Consider the following 22,150-nt stretch of genomic DNA (forward strand, 5'->3'; position numbering starts at 1 on the left):
ATACTGCCCCATCCTGTCTTACTGGCACATTCTGCCCCCATCATATCTGCATTCTGCCCCCATGTCTTGCATTCTGCCCCATGTCTTGCATTTTGTCCCCATCATGTCTGCATTCTGCCCCATCATGTCTTGCAATCTGCCCCATCAAGTCTTGCAATCTGCCCCATCATGTCTTGCATTCTGCCCCATCATGTCCAGCATTCTGCCCCATCATGTCCAGCAATCTGACCCATCATGTCCAGCATTCTGCCCCCATCATGTCTAGCAATCTGCCCCATCATGTCTTGCATTCTGCCCCATCATGTCCAGCAATCTGCCCCATCATGTCCAGCATTCTGCCCCCATCATGTCTAGCAATCTGCCCCATCATGTCTTGCATTCTGCCCCATCATGTCTTGCATTCTGCCCTCATCATGTCTTGCATTCTGCGCCCATCATGTCTTGCAATCTGCCCCATCATGTCTTGCATTCTGCCCCATCATGTCTTGCATTCTGCCCCCATATCTGCATTCTGCCCCATGTCTTGCATTCTGCCCCCATCATGTCTTGCATTCTGCCCCAACATGTCTTGCATTCTGCCCCCATCATGTCTCACATTCTGCCCCATCATGTCTTGCATTCTGCCCCATCATGTCCAGCATTCTGCCCCCATCATGTCCAGCAATCTGCCCCCATCATGTCTAGCATTCTGCCCCATCATGTCTTGCATTCTGCCCCCATCATGTCTTGCATTCTGCCTCATATCTGCATTCTGCCCCATATCTGCATTCTGCCCCATGTCTTGCATTCTGCCCCATCATGTCTTGCAATCTGCCCCATCATGTCTTGCATTCTGCCCCATCATGTCCAGCAATCCACCCCATCATGTCTTGCATTCTGCCCCCATATCTGCATTCTGACCCATATCTGCATTCTGCCCCATCATGTCTTGCATTCTGCCCCCATGATGTCTGTATTCTGCCCAATGTCTTGCATTCTGCCCCCATTTCGCCATATTTGCCCCTGTGTGTCTCCAGTCCTGCCCCCGAGTCTCCATTCTGCCAGGGAAACACATTGCCCCTTTCAATAATAAAATAAAATAAAAACTTTTTACCTGGCCTCACTCCTGCATTGAAGTTGGAGCTGCAGCTGTGTAAGGCTGAGCTGAAAGGACCTGTGGTGACGTCATCGTCATGTGATCAGGGGGCGGGCTGATCAATGGTGAAGGACTGTGGTAATGATGACGTCACCACAGGTCCTTCAGCTCATCTGTAGCTTTGGATGTCGGCCACTGTGGCGGCTCTGCTGATGTGTGCACTGCAGGCCCGGCCACAGCGCACACTTGGGGCCCGCTTGGCGCCAAATGACATGCAGCACTTTGGGCCCGATGACTGTAAGCACAGGAGCGGGGCCCCTGATCTGCTGTTCATTGGGCCCCATACAGCAGTAAGGGCTGTCATGCCCTGATGGCGGCCCTGCAGGGCTGCCACTAGGAATTTTGGGGCCCCATACTGGCAAAATTTTCGGGGCCCCCTTGAGACTCCGCCCAGGCTCCATCCAGCCCTCGCCTCCACCTCTCAAACTGTCCACAGTCCCACCGCTTTCTCTTGGAAAAACTCCACTAGATCAGCACTCTGGTGTGAACTGGAAGCAAAGTGTTTAGCTGCCACAGTGCCGCCCTAAGGGCCCGGTTTACCTGCTGGTAGGGGCCTGGTGTGCAGAGGAGACCGGGCCTCCTCTGCCCATGGGCCCCATACACCAGTAAGGGCAGTAATGCCCTGATGGCAGCCTTGTCCACACCTGTCTACTGCCAAGCTCTACTGAAGTGAATGGTGTTGAGCTGTGATACAGACTCAACCTGGGGTACAAGAAAGGGGCAATTTTTGGAAGAAGTCAGCTGTGATTATGCAGTATTTTTACAGCAGCCTTTACTTTGCAAAAAAAATAAAATATGACTCAAGTCCATTCAATGAATATGCTGATAGACTTTATTGATAAGATGTGAATGGTAGGCTTTTTGGGGCGGTGTGGAGTAGGGGGTTGAAAACTATTGATCTATTATATGATTAACCATTATAGCATTGGTTTTGCTGAACACCATTTTTAAAGCATTGAAGACAGTTATTTCCAGTACAGTAATACAAATGAATGTTCTCATTTAGTGTTTTCCAAGATTTCCAAACCTCCTTTTCTTTTCCTTTGTCATGATGGAACACTTCTGCAAAAGCAAAAACCTTATCTTCGGGAAGAATGTTGGTTTGCATCTTGTTAATTATATTATATGTTCCAGATGGAAGTAAACATTTGGATACACACGGCGAGTACCAGGAATAAAGTATGCCACAAGAACCATAGGGTTCTTTGAACATCAGGCGGCTGATTGGGGAGTTTGCGGCCCCATCCAACAAGCGATATTCGGCATGAATGGTATACTCTTTATTGCCCTTTTTATATATTTCGTAGGAACAGGCCACCATTCGTTTACCCTCATAGATACGAAAAGCATCTACTTCCCGAAACATGACGTCTTTGTTTTCCTCTCTTAGGGCGTTCTGAAGATCTTGATATGTTAATCCTCGGTTACATTCTTGTTGATCAAACTTGACAAAATAGGCAAACTCATAATGAAACTGCCTAAAATAGAGGGAAATGGAAAAAAAATAATGATACAAAGTTGTGGACATAGTACATATGCACATTGCATAAATCGTCCTTTCTACATATACAACCAGACGATATTTATCACAACCCAAAGACGGGAAACAAGGAATGTATTTAACAATAAGCAAAATTTATTAATACATTTACATCAAAATAAAAAAATGGATGCCTCGTGTGAGACTACAGAGACACAGCAAGAAGTGAACGAGACCTTTTTTATGATAACAAGTTCAAAAAGGTAATGAGTGAAGGACAGAGGAGCCTCTTAAAGAAGAAGTTACAGGTCTGTGAGAGCCAGAAATCTTGCATGTTTTGACTAAATACTTATTTTCCACCATAATTTGAAAAAACAATCTTGCCACATCAGACAAGGTGATTTTCTGGATTTGTTTTCTCATTTTGACTCTCATAGTTGTGGTCTACCTATGATGTCAATTACAGGTCTCTCTTATCTTTTATAAGTGGGTGAACTTGCACAATTGGTGGCTGACTAAATACTATTTTTCCCCACTGTAAAGTTGCATTAAGCTATGTAGTTACAGCACCTGCACATTTGGCTGCATGAATAGATACATTGCACTATATTTTCCATCCTAGGCTAAAGCGCTTGCTATATAATGCAATCAAAAGTGCATGGGACTATACAATAATAATGAAGGTGTCAAATATATAAGAATAGAGGTATGGTAATATTCAAATTCATGTAGTCAGGTAGGATTAATCAAGTAGTCATAAGGTGCCATAGTGCTTGGAGTATCTTCTCTTGCTGTTGTCTAAAGTGCAATGAATACAGCAATAAATACATTCATAGAATAGGACTGACTAAATAGTCATAAGGTGCCACAGTGCATAGAAAATAAACTGTTGCTGCTATCTAAACTGCAATTAATACAGCGATATAAAAAATCATACCATCGCATAAGACACATAGCAGTACAAGTAAAAACCACATTGAATAAAAGTGCCTACTGAATTATACCTGGGTTTAAGCCAAGATTTTCTACGTCTCCCACCCCAATGCACTTTTTGATGATTCTTCATGCCCCCAGAAGAAGAATCGGCGAAACGCGAGTTGGGGTGAGAAACGAAGCAAATCTATATATAGAAGCAAATCTAAAATAGTGCAGTTTATCTATTCATGCAGCCAAATGTGCAGGTGACTGAAACCACTTAGCTTAATGCAACTTTATATGTTACCTTAAAAAAGGTCTCAGTCACTTTTTGCTGTGTCTCTATAGTCTGACATGAGGAATCCATTTTTTACTTTAATGTAAAGGTATTTGTGGGGCCCCTGAGGCTCAGTCGCATAGAGGTACTGCACCTTCTCCTAAGGTGTAGTGCCCCACCAACTAGGTAAGTTGGGAACTCCCTTCCTCACTCCAACACCTGCATCCCAGACACAGGATAGTTCAGCACTGATCACATTGCGGCTCATGCTTAGAGGGTAGCAGAGCACCTCTGGTGATTCCCTGCTTCGTAACACGAGATGTTCTGGGAGATGGGTGGAGTGGAGATCCATATAAAAGAGTGGGAAGGTTTAGAATTGCAGGTCAGTCTGACGGGAGGTCAGGCGAGAGGAGTTCAGTTCTGAAGTTAGTTTTGAGTTCAGTTTGAGTTCAGTTTAGAAAGAGTGCTGCAGCTGCCTCAGTGATCTGAGCCAGCTGGCACGGGAAAGAGAAGAGAAGGAGAGAGACGTAGAACTGCAACCTAAGCTTCCATAAGAGAGAGAAGGAACAGTGCGGAACAAAGGAGTAGGAGAACAGAGAGGAGTTGTGGGTTGGAAAAGGAACCCTGCCTATAGGTTCTCAGCGCAAGGATGGGGCCCAGTCCCCGAGGTTGTATGGACACTTCTGGTTCTGCAGCAGACACCGGTGGAGTAGTTGGCTGTAAATGACTACTCCCATCTAAGACTTGGGACACAGCAGCAACACAGATAGAGAGCCGGGATCCAGGAGGTCCCTGATCGGGCTACAGCTGTCTGTCATACAAGTGAGGTTCTTGGAACATCTGACAGGAGGAACTTCAGAGTAACCACGGTACTGGAGTTCTTCACACTACAAGGCGCAATAGAGGAGTCGTTCAGGAAAGGCACATGTTGGCGGAGTGTTGGCGAGGAGAACCCTGACTTGCCCGGGAGGTTGATTGAGTCTCTACCCCGGAGGACACGGCACGGAGGCAGGCACCAGTGGGTACCACGAACTGTGAGTAAAGCTTTGAAACTGCAAGCCCTGGTGTCCTCCATTCATTCGCCGCTAACACCTTCAGCACCGCTACATCTGGGTACCAGCATCTATACCATTCTGCGCCTCTCCTCATCCATTGCACCTACACTGCCCTGGGACTACAGCTTCACCTGTGGGGAGCTACACCATCTTTGCTGCACCACACCATCAGTCCCAGCGGATCTGTATGCAGCGTTGGCTCAACATCTTACTTGCCAAACACCACAGGTGGCGTCATGAACTATCCATCACCGAGTGTCCGCCATGCTTCAGCGTCAACATCACCAAGCCCAACATGCTTCAGTGTCAACTTCACCGAGCCTCCACTATGCTTCAGTGTCAACATCACCAAGCCCCGTCATTCTTCAGTGTCAACATCACCGAGTCTCCGCCATGCTTCAGTGTCAATATTACTGAGACCCGCCATGCTTCAGTGTTAACATCACCAAGTCTCTGCCATGCTTCACTGTCAACATCACCAAGACCAACATGCTTCCGTGTCAACATCACCAAGCCTCTGCCATGCTTCAGTGTCAACATCACCAAGCCTCCGCTATGCTTCAGTGCCAACATCACCAAGCCCTGTCATTCTTCAGTGTCAACATCACCAACTCTCTGCCATGCTTCAGTGTCAACATCACCGACTCTCCCCCATGCTTCAGTGTCAACATCACCAAGTCTCCGCCATGCTTCAGTGTCTACATCACTGAGCCCCCACCATGCTTTTCTGATTGGTTGATATGAACAAGTAAGCGTCAGTTTACATTTTGCACTAAATGACTGCCAATCGGTAAACCTAACAATCGGTGGTTATTTAAAAGTCTGTTAACTAAGGCTGACCTAAGGAAAGACGCACACTGAGCGATCAAGTGATCAGTAAAAGATAGATTTTATAGATTTATTCGTTCAGTGCACATGAGCTGTCATTGATCTCGGAAGCGCAACTCTTGTTTACACAGGATAATGCAACATCAAGAACGTTGATCTTTGATGCTGCACAAAAGATGATTTCACCAGAAGATCAAGCCTTTGACTCGTTTATCGCCTGTTTACATGGAAAAATTATCATGGATTGAATGTTCTTTCGGAATGTTCATGCATCATAATCTTTTAGGGTAAATGCACCCTGATGTATTACTGATGTAGAACAGTTTTGATTAAAGAGACTCAATGAGGCAGATTTACTAAAACTAAATGTTAGACAATGCAATCTTAGACTAAAGAGTCTTAAAATGCACAAAATGTATCATTCGTTCTTGCTATATGGTAAATTTAACATATCTTTATTCTATCTGGACTAACTTTACATCATCTATTTGTTGGAAAACTTTTGCTCTAGAAATTTGCTTTAACATTTTTTGGGACATGGTGTTTTATATTAGGTCATGCTGCTTTTCCAGAATCCATACCTCTTTCTAGTGAGGACACATCTTTTGTCGGATAAACTTCAGAAAGTGCTTAAAACATATGATAAATAGGAATGAGCGAACCTGCTCAGTGATACTCAGATATCATTCGAGTATCTGGCTACTCAGATGTGCTCATTAGCTGGTGTTCGAATTTGAAACTTGAATCCCCACCCCACATGATTGGTGCCTTTTATCCAGCCAATAAGCATGTAGACATGGCCTGCCGGTAACTGTAATGCTGCAGCCATCTTGGTAGTGGCATTACTGTGATTGGATGGCCGTATTACATCATCAGGGGTATAAAAGGACAGGCGCTGCCCGGCTCGGCACACTGACGCCATTGCTCAGCCCAGGGACAGTTCTTATTGGAGGGAGAGAGCAGTTATCCAGGCCTGTGTGCACAGTTTAATGAATCTGAGTCCTCTAGCACTTATCCTACTACAGATTCAGAGCCATCATAATAACAGCCTTTCTAAGGGCTAATCTTGTGGTTTGCTGTTTGTATCAGATACATTCTGCATTTAGCCTAGGGACAGTTGCAGGGAGAGTGGTAGTGTAAGGGGGTGAAGAGAACTAAAAGCCCAAAGGAGGTTACCTTCCCTGCTCCTGATCCAGAACCACTTAGGCAGACAGCAGGGTTGTCGTGGGGAAGACTTTCTGCCCTGGACAGACTGGACCTTGTGACTGCAAGGGAGGAAGAGGAAGGGACGGTGGACCGGGAAGTGTGCAGGCTGAGGGTGCGAAAGCGGAGCATGCCAGAGACAGGGGAGAGCGCACCAGAGAGAAAGCAGTCTGCAGCACCGTGCTCCCAGAGAGAGAGGACTCCCCGTCAGAGCTCTGAGACTAAGATACGGGCCATAGTGAGAGCAGTAGTTGAGTATGTGGATTTAGGAGCCTTCATGACCAGAGGAGACTTCCCCCCTGACAGTGCAGAGACAGTGACCCAAGCGTGCAGCCCCGTTGACCGCAGTGGCAAGTAGACTGCCCAGCAGGGGTGGGATTCAGCGGGTTCTCCCCGGTTCGGTGGAACCGGTTGTTAAAAAAGCAGCCGGTTCCCCGAATCGGGGAGATCCAGAGCCGCGATCCGGTCCTCTGATGTTGCTGGTGGCACTGCCTGCAGGCAAGGAGCAGAGGAGGACTCTTGCTCTGCTTCCTGCCGGATACCGCGTGCGCATTGATACTTCACGTGCTGCTCTCTGTCTGCTGACTACTGGACAGAGCAGCACAGCACACCCCGGCAGCCCCCGCTGCCCGTGCACTGATTCCTGCGGCGCAGTGCGGCTATAATTGGCGGGTAACTAGACTCTGGAGCTCGCTGGACTGGACTCAGGAGTTACCTGCCGCTGCGGCTGCCCAGTGAGCTGAGCGCCTGAGCCTGGACAGGAGGACACTAGTATGTGTGTGGTGACCGTGGCCCGCCGCCCGCCTGCCTCACCGCGGGATTATTTACTTCAGTCTTCAGTTCATCTTCAGCCTGTGGTACACACAGGCCAACACCAGGTCAGTTGTATATGTGCAGTGCTGCTGCTTATTGGGGACCTGTGTTGTGCATTGCTGCCTATTAGGGACCTGTGTGCCTGCCTATTGGGGACCTGAGCAGCACTGTGCTGCCTATTGGGGACCTGTACCTGCCTTTTGGGGACCTGTGTTGCCTATTGGGGACGTGTGCTGCCTATAGGGAACAATACTGCCTATTGGGGACCTGTGCCTGCCTATTAGGGAACAATGCTGCCTATTGGGGACCTGTGCTGCCTATTAGGGAACAATGCTGCCTATTGGGGACCTGTGCTGCCTATTAGGGAACAATGCTGCCTATTGGGGACCTGTGCTGCCTATTAGGGAACAATGCTGCCTATTGGGGACCTGTGCTGCCTATTAGGGAACAATGCTGCCTATTAGGGACCTGTGCTGCCTATTAGGGAACAATGCTGCCTATTGGGGACCTGTGCTGCCTATTGGGGACCTGTGCTGCCTATTAGGGAACAATGCTGCCTATTGGGGACCTGTGCTGCCTATTAGGGAACAATGCTGCCTATTGGGGATTTGGCACTTTGTAGTTCTGATGTGATTTTATAAGTACTATACATTAATAAATTATTATTACTCTGTCGATTATACTTGTGGTTGTGATATTTTCATGAACCATCTTTTTGTGGTGGTCTAGTTGTGGAAATATGCCAATTTAACCCTGCAATTAAAATCATCATTGTTTGACATAGATGGGACTTGAGTCACACCAGTTTGCAGGAAGGGTATGGTGATTTTTACTTTTAATTTCCATTAGGACGCAGACATGTAGTGCACAGCCTGGCCAGCTGAACAGTCAAGTGAGACAGCTGCATAGAAATATATGCAGCTGTCACACTCGGGTCAGGAGAGCCGCTGGCCAGAATGTGCACTGTTCTGATCTCATTCCAATTTATTTGTTTTTCAACTGTTTGACTGCGCCCCTACTTGTATATGTTTGAGGAAAAGGTGTGAGCAAATGGGTGTGGCTTAATAATGGGTGTGGCTTAAAATGGGTGTGGCTTAAATGGGTGTGGTTTAAAATAGGCGTGGTTTTCCTACACACAAACACAGAACCTGTTGTTAAAAATTTGAATCCCACCACTGCTGCCCAGCGTGCGCAGCATCGTTACTGCAGAGAGACTGTCAGCTTAAGATACAGAGACTTAGAGCAGGAGTGACTGGATTCAGCAGTGCCTCCCTGCTTCCTGCTTCACCCTGAGAAGAGACTGCAGAGATTTAACCCCGGAGGTCCCGGTTTCCTTCCCAGAGAGAGAGAGACAGACTACAGAGACTGCAAGTGCTGCTGTTGATGGTGCCCACCTGGGATAGTGAGACTCTTCAATCAAGATTTCCCCTGGACTAATAAGTTACCAGAATCCCCGGTTTAACCCTTACAGTCCTGCTTTATCCTGTTTCTCCTTTGTGGATGGACTGTGCTGAATGAGAAGAAAGAGATGGAGGAGGAGGAGATGGAGAACAGTCACCATGGTAGAGACAGGGAAATGTTGGATGTAGGGATCTTGTCACATATGGCAAACTTTATGTACTGCTGCCTTTCCCATGACCATTGCGATACATTCATCTTAGCCAAAAAAGAGTACTGGCTGTTCTCACTGCTGGACCCATGCTACAAATAGAACCTCACATCCTTCCTTGCTGAGGTGTAGATGTCTACTAAAATGGGGCTACAGCAGAAAGCCATTGTAGAAAATATGTTGGAAAAATTCCCATCAGACAACGCTAGGGGCAGGAGCAAGCTTCCTTGTCCATCCAATGAGGATAGACATTGGTGACACACACCAGGTACAGCAAAGTCAGTGGTACACTGTCAAAGGCATGGGCCAATTTCATGACACCCTCCCAGCATCCAGGCAGGTTATTTTTGACCGGTTATTTATTTACACCTGTCAACAGAAAGTGCTGATGGGCTGACTCTGATAAAAATGTACAAAGCTTGGATAAGCGCCAACTTTTCCACACCACCAGATGACAGCAGAACATAAATTGTTTCTAATCTTCAATATTTGAATGATGCCTGCCTGTTGTTGCTTTGAAGAGTCTATGAAGGACTGTATTGCTCTACTTTTCATTTTTTCATGACTTTGCACTTTTTCAGGGCCTTTCTGAGTGTAGGAGCACAACTCATCTACATTTTAATGAGATCATTAAGATGTTGTCTTCGAGGGTGTATAGATGACCCTACTTGTAATTTTTTGAAAGATTTGCACTGTGCAGAACTTTTATGAGTATAGGTGTACCACAACTATACTTTATTCCCAATATTTGAATGAAGTACCATTTTTGGTGCCTTCAAGAGTGTATGGATAACCTTGATTGTAATTTCTGGCAGGCTTTGCACTTTGCAGAACTTTTAAGAGCGTAGGAGTACCACAACTGTACTTTGTTCACAATATTTGCATGAGGTACTATTTTTGGTGCCTTCAAGAGTGTGTGGATGACCCTGCTTGTAATTTTTGGCAGGCTTTGCACTTAGTGCATAGCCTTTATGAGTCTATGTGTACCACTACATGACAATTTGAACAAAATGTGAATAAGGACCTCCTTTATGTCTAATTCCGGTGTATATCTGAGTCCCTCTTCCATCACATTGCTGGCAGTTCTTCCTTCATAATTACACTGAAGTTTCCAACTTTTACTAAAAATTAAAGTTTTGGTTTAACTAAATTACTTATTTTTAAAAATCATTTTTTAAAATTTGCCTTATATGCAAGTCATTAGAATGGAAAGAGTGTTTCTTATTTTTTTTCCTGTTAACTCCGATTTTGAATGTTTTATCATGAGTCCTTAAAGTGGAGTAAAAGTGTGACACCTTTCTTTTCAGCAGTGATCTGGGAGTCAGAGATGCTTCCAGGGGTCTTTCCCAAGCTGTTCTCCTTCCATTAAGTAGTGTTTCTATCCATTTGAAAATTTTCACTGCCCCTCAGATCTCTTTGTAGGGTTTGCAAGAAAAATGCTCAGATTTCCCATTGAGTCCTTACTCAACACGAGCATGCGAGTATTAGGAATTGCGCGGTACGAGGTACCAGTAACGAGAATCAGAACATTTTAGTGCTCGCTCATTTCTAATGATAATTTGTGGTGCACGGTAGGTATGAGCCAAAATTTTAGCACATTTAGCATAGTGAATTTTCCCAAATATGTTTCAGACACCTTCACTACCTTACTGAACAAGATTGGGTAGCCTCACAAGCTTCTTGTCAAAAGGTTGTGGCTTAATAAAAATTTCAGACAAGGTAAGCCAACTAATAGGTGATGTAAACCTATAGAGAAAAAGATGCTGGTCCTGGTAGGCTAGCATCCAGTATTTATAAATCTACAGTAAATGGTGCGATACTTAGATACAAAGCCACCATAAGAAATTAATATGTCCTCCCCACATCTATTAAAGTGCAAAGTGCAGTATATCTAGCAGTTAGACACACCCCTGGAAGAAGCAGAGGCGAAACGGCGTCAGGTGTGGGCGCTACCGTAGAATACAGGCGCGTGCTATGCGACAAAACATTGCATAGCACTCAGCCCAGTGTTAATCTACGGGGCAGCTCGCATCAGCGTTTATTTTCTCAACCGTATCTGACGTGTGTGTAAAATTGCAGCCTGTTGCGATTGTCACCGAGACTCAGCCGAGACTCGCCAATGGAAGCCTATGGGTGCGAAAAAAAAAAATCGCACAGCACTCGGACCATACGACTGCTGTCCGATTTTTATGCACCGGCGTCCTTTGAATAGCCGGCAATTCATGTGGCACATACAGTAAAATCACAGAGTGACAGGTTAGAATAGAATATATAGAATAGATATATACACATAGAATACATAGTTATATAGATGACAGTGACACACACATATTGTATATACTCGGGTATAAGCAGTGTTTTTCAGCACTTTTTTGTGCTGAAAATGCCCCCCTTGGCTTATACATGAGTCAATTGTCCTAGAGGGCCAGCAGGGGAGGGGGAGCAGCTGGTCACAGAGGCAGGAGCCGGCAGCTGCGGCTATAATTGTACCCATTGCTAAAGAGAAATGAATATTGATTTCTCTTATATCGCACACAGTGACAGCTGCAGCTGCCTGCTTCCAGAAGACATCATACTCACCCTCCAGCGTGCCCTGCGTCTTGTTGGTCCTGCCGCCCTTGCAGCTTCTCGATGGTGTTGGCTTCCGGCAGCACTTCCTGTGCTGAGCGATCACATGGCCCCGCTAATTAAGGTAATGAATGTGCACTTGTCTCCACTCTCATAGACGTGGAGGGAATATTCATTACCTTAATGAGCAGTGCCATGTGATTGCTCAGCACCGGAAGTGCTGTTGGACTGTTGGAAGCTGTAACGAGGTGATGCTAGGGTATGCTGGAGGGTGAGTAGGATGCTTTTTTTGTAATAGGAAGCAGACATAACAGGACGGGAGGGGGGAGCAACGCATACCAGGACAGGACGGGGGAGCCACGCATACCAGGACAGGACGGAGGGGAGCACGTATACTAGGACAGGTGTTATGATTAGGTCACCGAGGAGGATAGCTGGGGAATAAGCTGGGCAACCAGATAACCAGAAAGGTTGGTAACTTAGCGGATTGCAGACCCCTAAAACTAACAACACAACTAGAATTAGCCGTGGGACGTACCTACGATGCCCTAGATGCCTCAGCACAGCCAAAGAATTAACTAAGCCTAAAGCAAGAAAGGGGAAAGCTATACAGCCCCGGAGTAGAACCCCAAAGGAATAGATAGCCCCCAAACATATATTGCCGGTGAGACAAGATGAGGCACAAACTCAGGCTGAAAATAGAGTAAGCAAATGATGGGGCTCAAACTCTCTAGATAGAACAGGACAGAAAAGATACTGTCTGCAATCACGCAAAAAACCCTAAGAAAAATCCAACACGTCTGATATGCAAAAATACTGAGGCCACACGACCTCTCCCAACACTAGATCAGAATTCTGGTGTGAACTGGAAGCAAAGCAAAAGATACTGATATAACAGGAGATTAGCAATACTGAACAAACTGACATGAGCTGTGACACATGGAACGGGGTCCAGCACAGGTCCCAGCAGGGAACAATGCTGAACCCACAACAGCAAAGCAGAAAGCAGAGAAAGGCAAAAACTGGATCAAATGCAAAAAGATTCCAGCAAACAAATAACTTATCTGAACGATGCAGGACCAAACAGGGGGCAAGCGGACTTCAAAAATGCACAGGAAGAAAACCAAATCACCAGCAGCAACTGAGGGAAGCTTGCTGACTTAAATCTTCCCAGTCTGTAACACCTGACCTCCAATCATCCTCTTCAGGTGATTGACCTCTGTCAACCTGACCAGCTCCATTACCCGCAGCAACTACCAGAGGGAGCCCAAACTCAGAAGTCAGGTCAAAAGTGTTCACAACAGACAGGGATGAGGTGACAATGCATACCCGGCTTATACTCGAGTCAATAAGCTTACCCAGTTTTCCATGGAAAATTAGGTGCCTTGGCTTATACTCGGGTCGGCTTATACTCGAGTATATACGGTATATATATTACATAGATAGATAGAGGAAAAGCTGGCAATTCATGTGCCTCGTACAGTATAATCACACTGACAGGTTAGAATAGAATAGATAGAATAGATACATACACATAGAATACATAGATATAGAGATGTCAGTGACAAGCTCAATTTTTGTGTTTTTTCTTTGTATTTTTGCATTCTGTGCAAGCCGGAGTGTGGCCTCCCTTTCCTGAGCTGGAAATTGTATTTAAAGGCTTCCACTGACTGGTGTCCACTGGTTGGGACCTGGTCCTTTTTTCTGCCCTTATTCACACACTGATGTCAACTTTGACACACGGTAAGGTTTTTAATATTAGACAGTGTAGGACCGCCCCGATCAGAGAAACCTTGGTGGGATGGCATTTGTGCTGTTTTTGATCAAAAACAGTATTACTAAAGAACTCTGCATTATTTAAATGCACTTTAGTTTTTTACTTATTTAGTTACAGCAGTGTTTTTGCTCATTTTGTTTCTTGTAAGTTTTGTATGCTTTATGGCCAATGTGAACATGCATTTATGTGCTGCATGTATACCAACTCAAACCAAGCTCAATTCTTGTATTTGTTATTTGTATTTTGCTTTATGAGCAAGCCAGGTTGTGTGGCCTCCCTCTCACGAGCTGAAAATTGGAATTTAAAGGCTTCCCTTGACCGGTGTCCACTGGTTGGGACCCGGTCCTTTTGTCTGTTAATGTTGATGGCTTACAAACAATGAAAACCCAAAAGTCATTATCTCAGTAAATTAGAATAATTAAAATTTTTTGCAAAGGCTCCCTAAGTGTATAAAAAGGTCCCTTAGTCTGTTTCAGAAGGTTCCACAATCATGGGGAAGACTGCTGACCTGACAGATGTCCAGAAGGCAGTCACTGACACACTCCACAAGGAGGGGAAGCCACAAAAGGTCATTGCTAAAGAAACCGGCTGTTCACACACTGCTGTATCCAAGAATATTAATGGAAAGTGGAGTGGAAGGAAAAAGTGTGGTAGAAAAAGGTGCACAAGCCACCGGGACAACCGCAGCCTGGAAAGGATTGTTAAGAAAAGGTCATTCAAAAATTCGGAGGAAATTCACAAGTCATTATCTCAGTGAATTCGAATACTTTATAACACCAGCTTGAAAAATGATTGCAAAATCCGAAATGTTGGCCTACGGAAATGTATGTTCAGTAAATGCACTCCATACTTGGTCGGAGCTCCTTTTGCATCAATTGCTGCATCAGTGCGGCGTGGCATGGAGGCGATCAGCCTGTGGCACTGCTGAGGGGTTATGGAAGCCCACGTTGCTTTGATAGCAGCCTTCAGCTGTATACTTAGCCTTTACTGGCTACTAAAATGGAGAACCCTAAAAAAAGCCCCCCTATAATTAATAACCAGCAAAGGCTATGCTGACAGCTGTGGGCTGATATTAATAGCCTAGGAAGGGGCCATTGATACTGGCCCCCCCAGGCTAAAAACATCAGCTCTCAGCCGCCCAAGAAATGCGCATCTCTAAGATATGCCAATTCTGGCACATAGCCTCACTCCTCCCACTTGCCCTGTAGCAGTGGCAAGTGGGGTGATATTTGGGGGGAGTTGATGTCACCTTTGTATTGTCAGGTGACATCAAGCTCCGAGGTTATTAATGGAGTAGTGTCTATATGACATCCCCATTGCTAACCCCATAGTCATATTGTATAAAACCACACACACCAAGAATAAAGTCCTTTAATTGAAAGAATTTGCTATGGCGCTCGCACTGACGTCAGAAAGGTGAAGTGAGTTCATTAGATGTGAAGTCCAATGACATGTCTGATGGCACCACGAACAGGAGAACTTTCTCACGCTTGTGGTGCCCTCAGACAGGGAATAAGAGTACACAGGGAGACACTGAGCATACGTTGCTCAGTGTCTGCTGGATGACAGGCTGTATGGTCGCATCATGCAACCATGCAGCCTGCCATCTACGGTAGATGTAGCGGAGCTAGACCCGTCTTGGGACAAATGGATTATTATATTCTCTATGGAAAGGTGAGGAATATTGTTGTTTTATTATTTTTAACTCTTTTGCAGATGATGAGGGCATCGGGGGAATGGGCAAGGTTGTAAGTATAGTTTAATTAAGATTATTAAAGAAGTCTGTCTTTCTTTCAATTAAAGGACTTTTATTCTATTTATCTATCATATACATATACAGTATATGTATTTTGAAGAATATTTCCTTTGAAAATGATGTATAAATGACAGAGAATTGCTCTATGTAAAAGCTCATGTTAAAATCGCACTGCAATCGGATGTAAGTCGGATGCTAGGTGTGAGAAATCGGATTGTACTCTCATGACACTCGCATTACACTCGTGCGACTCTCGGCAGGGAGAATCAGACCAAATTTTCATACGTTTAGTGTGACTCCGGCCTAATAGTAAGACTTCTTACACGTACATTACTTCCTATTAATCCATTAGGGAGAAATATTTACAGTCCTCTGCACATGTATGTGTATATGTTCTTACTACTATATGTACCTTGGTTTGTCTCCTAATAGCTATTCATTTATTGGCGTGACTGTACTTTTTTGTTGTCCTCCCGTTTTTTTGTCTCGTCTTTTTAATTGTGTTTTCTTTTATGCATTCATTAATAAAAACGTGCAAATTGGTAATAATCAGCTGGAATAGCTTTTTTGTCTGACCACCTTTGAGTTGCTGTTACAGAAATAAGTTGTTAATTAAGTTGTGAAGTTTCTAGCACTAATTTCATTTAGGACTTTTATGATTAAACATTTAAAAATGCCAAATGCAAAGCAGAGGAGAGGAGCGGAAACATTCTACCGGGTATAAATGAGCCCAAATAACGAGCTCCTAATCAAATAAATATAACTACGTGTCAATCAGAAATATCTATCAATAAATATGTAAAAATATATACATACAAAAAACATACAGTGCCATGAAAAAGTATTCAGACCCTGTGAACTATTTCCTAAAATTTAATTGTATGTCATTGGGATTTTATGTGATAGCAAATAGTTGTGACCCGTAAATGAAATCGTATGGGGTTGAATATTTTAAAAATATAAATCTAAGAATTTTGAATTGCGTTAGTATTTAGCCCCCTGAGTCAGTACTGTGTAGGACCACCTTTCTCTTTTACAGTATTTTGGGGTCTGTCTCTCCACCTTTCTCTTTTACAGTATTTTGGGGTCTGTCTCTTCGCCTTTCTCTGCAGTCTTTTGGGGTCTGTCTCTTCGCCTTTCTCTGCAGTCTTTTGGGGTCTGTCTCTCCACTTTTCTCTGCAGTCTTTTGGGGTCTGTCTCTCCACCTTTCCCTGCAGTCTTTTGGGGTCTGTCTTTCCTTCTTTCTCTGCAGTCTTTGGGGTTTGTCTCTCCACCTTCTCTTCTACAGTCTTTTGGGGTCTGTCTCTCCACCTTTCCATGCAGTCTTTTGGGGTCTGTCTCTCCATCTTTCCCTGCAGTCTTTTGGAGTCTGTCTCTCCATCTTTCCCTGCAGTCTTTTGGGGTCTGTCTCTCCACTTTTCTCTGCAGTCTTTTGAAGTCTGTCTCTCCACCTTTCCCTGCAGTCTTTTGGGGTCTGTCTTTCCATCTTTCTCTGCAGTCTTTGGGGTCTGTCTCTCCACCTTCTCTTCTACAGTCTTTTGGGGTCTGTCTCTCCACTTTTCTCTGCAGTCTTTTGAAGTCTGTCTCTCCACCTTTCCCTGCAGTCTTTTGGGGTCTGTCTTTCCATCTTTCTCTGCAGTCTTTGGGGTCTGTCTCTCCACCTTCTCTTCTGCAGTCTTTTGGGGTCTGTCTTTCCATCTTTCTCTGCAGTCTTTGGGGTCTGTCTCTCCACCTTCTCTTCTACAGTCTTTTGGGGTCTGTCTCTCCACCTTTCCTTGCAGTCTTTTGGGGTCTGTCTCTCCATCTTTCCCTGCAGTCTTTTGGGGTCTGTCTCTCCACTTTTCTCTGCATTCTTTTGGGGTCTGTCTCTCCACCTTTCCCTGCAGTCTTTTGGGGTCTGTCTTTCCTTCTTTCTCTGCAGTCTTTGGGGTCTGTCTCTCCACCTTCTCTTCTACAGTCTTTTGGGGTCTGTCTCTCCACCTTTCCTTGCAGTCTTTTGGGGTCTGTCTCTCCATCTTTCCCTGCAGTCTTTTGGGGTCTGTCTCTCCACTTTTCTCTGCATTCTTTTGGGGTCTGTCTCTCCACCTTTCCCTGCAGTCTTTTGGGGTCTGTCTTTCCTTCTTTCTCTGCAGTCTTTGGGGTCTGTCTCTCCACCTTCTCTTCTACAGTCTTTTGGGGTCTGTCTCTCCACCTTTCCTTGCAGTCTTTTGGGGTCTGTCTCTCCATCTTTCCCTGCAGTCTTTTGGGGTCTGTCTCTCCACTTTTCTCTGCATTCTTTTGGGGTCTGTCTCTCCACCTTTCCATGCAGTCTTTTGGGGTCTGTCTTTCCTTCTTTCTCTGCAGTCTTTGGGGTCTGTCTCTCCACCTTCTCTTCTGCAGTCTTTTGGGGTCTGTCTCTCCACCTTCTCTTCTGCAGTCTTTTGGGGTCTGTCTTTCCTTCTTTCTCTGCAGTCTTTGGGGTCTGTCTCTCCACCTTTTCTTCTACAGTCTTTTGGGGTCTGTCTCTCCACCTTTCCTTGCAGTCTTTTGGGGTCTGTCTCTCCATCTTTCCCTGCAGTCTTTTGGGGTCTGTCTCTCCACTTTTCTCTGCATTCTTTTGGGGTCTGTCTCTCCACCTTTCCATGCAGTCTTTTGGGGTCTGTCTTTCCTTCTTTCTCTGCAGTCTTTGGGGTCTGTCTCTCCACCTTCTCTTCTACAGTCTTTTGGGGTCTGTCTCTCCACCTTTCCTTGCAGTCTTTTGGGGTCTGTCTCTCCATCTTTCCCTGCAGTCTTTTGGGGTCTGTCTCTCCACTTTTCTCTGCATTCTTTTGGGGTCTGTCTCTCCACCTTTCCATGCAGTCTTTTGGGGTCTGTCTTTCCTTCTTTCTCTGCAGTCTTTGGGGTCTGTCTCTCCACCTTCTCTTCTGCAGTCTTTTGGGGTCTGTCTTTCCATCTTTCTCTGCAGTCTTTGGGGTCTGTCTCTCCACCTTCTCTTCTACAGTCTTTTGGGGTCTGTCTCTCCAGCTTTCTCTGCAGTCTTTTGGGGGTCTGTCTCTCCAGCTTTGCACATCTAGAGGTGACATTTTGCCCCCTCGCTCTCGCTCAGTGACATTGGATGGAGACGTCTGTGATCAGTAATTTCCGTGTCTGGTCACAGATTCTCTGGGATTTGGGTCTGGACGGTGACTGCGCCGCTCACACACAGGAATCTGCTCTGATCTACACCCTCCATTGTGGCTCTGTCAGGATTTTTAGGGTTGTTTTCCTGCTGGAAGGTGAACCTACGCCCCAGTATCAAGTCTTCTGCAGCCTCTAACAAGTATTCCTCCAGGATTGCCCTGTATTTAGCTCCATCCATCCTCCCATTACCTCTGACCAGCTTCTCTGCCCTTGCTGAAAAGAAGCCTCCTCACAGCATGGTGTTGCTACCACCACGTGTGACTGTGGGGATGGTGTTTTCAAGGTGATATACAGTGTGAGTTTTCCGTCACACATAGCGTTTTACTTTTACTCCAAAAAGTTCTACATTGAACTGCTCTGTCTCAAAACCTTCATCAACATGCTTACTTTGCTAACTTTATGACATGTGGAAGAAGGTGCTGTGTTCAAAAAAGACCAGATCAGACAAATACTAATAAAATGTGAAAAAAGTGTGGAAAAATTCTCAGAGTATGAATACTTTTTCAAGGCACTGTACCTCACTTTCACCATCACGAGGCTAAACTTTTCTTCACACAATAACGTTTATTAGCCCTATAATAGATGTATCGTGTATTCTGTTGCCCCAAATTAGTGGGGAGATACAGCAGCTCTAAACAGTGAATCTGTGACAGCAGCTGCTTGTAAAGGGTATATCAGGAGCGATCACTCCATGTATACTGCCTGCGAGAGTCACAATGCACCAAGGAGAAATACCATTACACTTACCCAGTGAACTGCTGATGAATGTACGCTGTCGCTCTGCCCACTTGCTCCTCATTTAACGCTGGAGTCACTGTCAGTATACAGCTCCACAGGCAGAGGGCGGCCAGGACTGCGGGGCCCATCCTCACCTGTAACAACACTTACACTTACACGGGGATTTCTGGCTTATGGTATTGATTGGTCATTCTCAGGAAAGATCATTCATTTCACATTTTTGGGAGACTGACACCTGACAACCTCACTGATAATGACAATGATACTACAGTGCAGTAGATGTCACCTGCAGTCCTATGTAACACAGTGATAAATCTCTGAGAACAGATAAAGTAGTAGAGGTCACCTGCAGTCCTATGTAACACCATAGATAACATAGTGATATCTCTCTGGCTATAGATAATATAGTAGATGTCACCTGCAGTCCTATGTAACACCAAGGATAATACAGTGATAACTCTCTGAGTACAGATAATGGAGTAGATGTCACCCGCAGTCCCATGTAAAACCACAGATAACACAGTGATAACTTGCTGAGCACAGATAATGTAGTAGATGTCACCTGCAGTCCCATGTAACACCATAGATAACACAGTGATATCTCTCTGGCTACAGATAATATAGTAGATGTCACCTGCAGTCCTATGTAACACCAAGGATAACACAGTGATAACTCTCTGAGTACAGATAATGGAGTAGATGTCACCTGCAGTCCCATGTAAAACCACAGATAACACAGTGATAACTTGCTGAGCACAGATAGTAGATGTCACCTGCAGTCCTATGTAACAACATAGATAACATAGTGATGTCTCTCTGGCTACAGATAATATAGTAGATGTCACCTGCAGTCCTATGTAACACCACAGATAACACAGTGATAACTCTCTGAGTACAGATAATATAGTAGATGTCACCTGCAGTCCTATGTAACACCACAGATAACACAGTGATAACTCTGAGTACAGATAATGTAGTAGATGTCACCTGCAGTCCCATGTAAAACCACAGATAACACAGTGATAACTCTCTGAGTACAGATAATGTAGTAGATGTCACCTGCAGTCCTATGTAACAACATAGATAACATAGTGATATCTCTGGCTACAGATAATATAGTAGATGTCACCTGCAGTCCTATGTAACACCACAGATAACACAGTGATAACTCTGAGTACAGATAATGGAGTAGAGGTCACCTGCAGTCCTATGTAACACCACAGATTACACAGTTATAACTCTGAGTGCAGATAATGTCATAGATGTCACCTGCAGTCCTATGTAACACCACAGATAACACAGTGATAACTCTCTGAGTACAGATCATGTAGTAGATGTCACCTGCAGTCCTATGTAACACCACAGATAACACGGTGATAACTCTCTGAGTACAGATAATGGAGTAGATGTCACCTGCAGTCCTATGTAACACCACAGATAACACAGTGATAACTCTGAGTACAGATAATGGAGTAGATGTCACCTGCAGTCCTATGTAACACCACAGATAACACAGTGATAACTCTCCGAGTACAGATCATGTAGTAGATGTCACCTGCAGTCCTATGTAACACCACAGATTACATAGTTATAACTCTGAGTGCAGATAATGTCATAGATGTCTCCTGCAGTCCTATGTAACACCACAGATAACACAGTGATAACTCTGAGTACAGATAATGGAGTAGAAGTCACATGCAGTCCTATGTAACACCACAGATAACACAGTGATAACTCTCAGAGTACAGACAATGTAGTAGATGTCACCTGCAGTCCCATGTAAAACCAGAGATAACACAGTGATAACGCTGAGTACAGATCATGTAGTAGATGTCACCTGCAGTCCCACGTAAAACCACAGATAACACAGTGATAACTCCGAGTACAGATCATGTAGTAGATGTCACCTGCAGTCCTATGTAACACCACAGATAGCACAGTGATAACTCTCTGAGTACAGATCATGTAGTAGATGTCACCTGCAGTCCTATGTAACACCACAGATAACACAGTGATAACTCTGAGTACAGATCATGGAGTAGATGTCACCTGCAGTCCTATGTAACACCACAGATAACACAGTGATAACTCTGAGTACAGATCATGGAGTAGATGTCACCTGCAACACTTTGTAATATATATATAGTTACATGACCTTCTTACATAGGACTGCATATAAGCTTACTGCACTGTGATGATGATTATTACTACTCTATTGATCATCTAATAGTTGTGACTCTTCCGTTCGTCTCTGGAACACTGATCTTCAGGCCATCTGCTCCACCCTTCCCCTACCAGCTCTTCTTCTGGGGTTGTCTGTGGCTCCTCGGTGTGTTCTCCGCTCCAGTATTCCGTTTGCTCCGAGCGCTCCCTTTATACCTGTGTGTCTGATATTTACTAGTTTATGAGTCACTGATTGCAGAAAAAAACAATTCTGTGGAAAGGAAGTTTCACAATTAGTTCTCAGGAAAGTTTTCTTATCTAACCCCGCCCCCTTCTGAGCTAAGTATTCCATGTCCATAGCTTCCCATGTGGGGGGGCTCAGTCGGGATCGGTTCTGCTCTGCCCTTATTCACATTGACGTCATCAATAGGATCAAGTATGTTTTCATACGACCAATTGATGATTTTATTTCTGTGGTCATCGTTGCACATTGTGTGTTAACCCCTTAGTGACGGAGACAAATTGCAGCATGACCAATTTTCACAATTCTGACCACTGTCACTTTATGAGGTTATAACTCTGGAACGCTTTAGCGAATCCCGCAGATTCTGAGAATGTCTTTTTGTGACATATTTTACTTCATGTTAGTGGTTAAATTTATTCGATAAGACTTG

General features: G+C 44.8%; 1 protein-coding gene across 2 annotated transcripts; it reads right to left on the bottom strand.

Moving 5' to 3' along the window:
* Positions 1–1,944: 1,944 nt before the first annotated feature.
* On the bottom strand, positions 1,945–21,758 carry LOC141074368 (uncharacterized). Of its 2 annotated transcripts, none has more exons than XM_073562022.1 (3): positions 21,609–21,758; positions 19,323–19,447; positions 1,945–2,613 (listed from the first exon to the last, which is right to left on the bottom strand). In XM_073562022.1, exons 2-3 carry the CDS (start codon positions 19,439–19,441, stop codon positions 2,046–2,048), a joined length of 687 nt encoding a protein of 228 aa, XP_073418123.1. In that variant the 5' UTR covers positions 19,442–19,447; positions 21,609–21,758; the 3' UTR covers positions 1,945–2,045. The 2 variants fall into 2 exon arrangements, with proteins under 2 accessions (XP_073418123.1, XP_073418124.1); XM_073562023.1 differs by having other exon boundaries at positions 21,499–21,641.
* Between the last annotated feature and the right edge of the window lie 392 nt (positions 21,759–22,150).

Source organism: Dendrobates tinctorius, unplaced genomic scaffold, assembly GCF_039654945.1.
Source record: "Dendrobates tinctorius isolate UK_male_01 unplaced genomic scaffold, ASM3965494v1 ptg000332l, whole genome shotgun sequence".
In the NCBI taxonomy this organism is placed as follows: Eukaryota; Metazoa; Chordata; class Amphibia; order Anura; family Dendrobatidae; genus Dendrobates; species Dendrobates tinctorius.

Excerpts from the sequence above, each read along its gene's own strand:
- LOC141074368 (XM_073562022.1), bottom strand. The coding sequence starts at position 19,441 with ATGGGCCCCGCAGTCCTGGCCGCCCTCTGCCTGTGGAGCTGTATACTG. Across the intron at positions 2,614-19,322 it reads ATTCATCAGCAGTTCACTGG|GCAGTTTCATTATGAGTTTG; the intron begins GTAAGTGTAATG and ends CCTCTATTTTAG.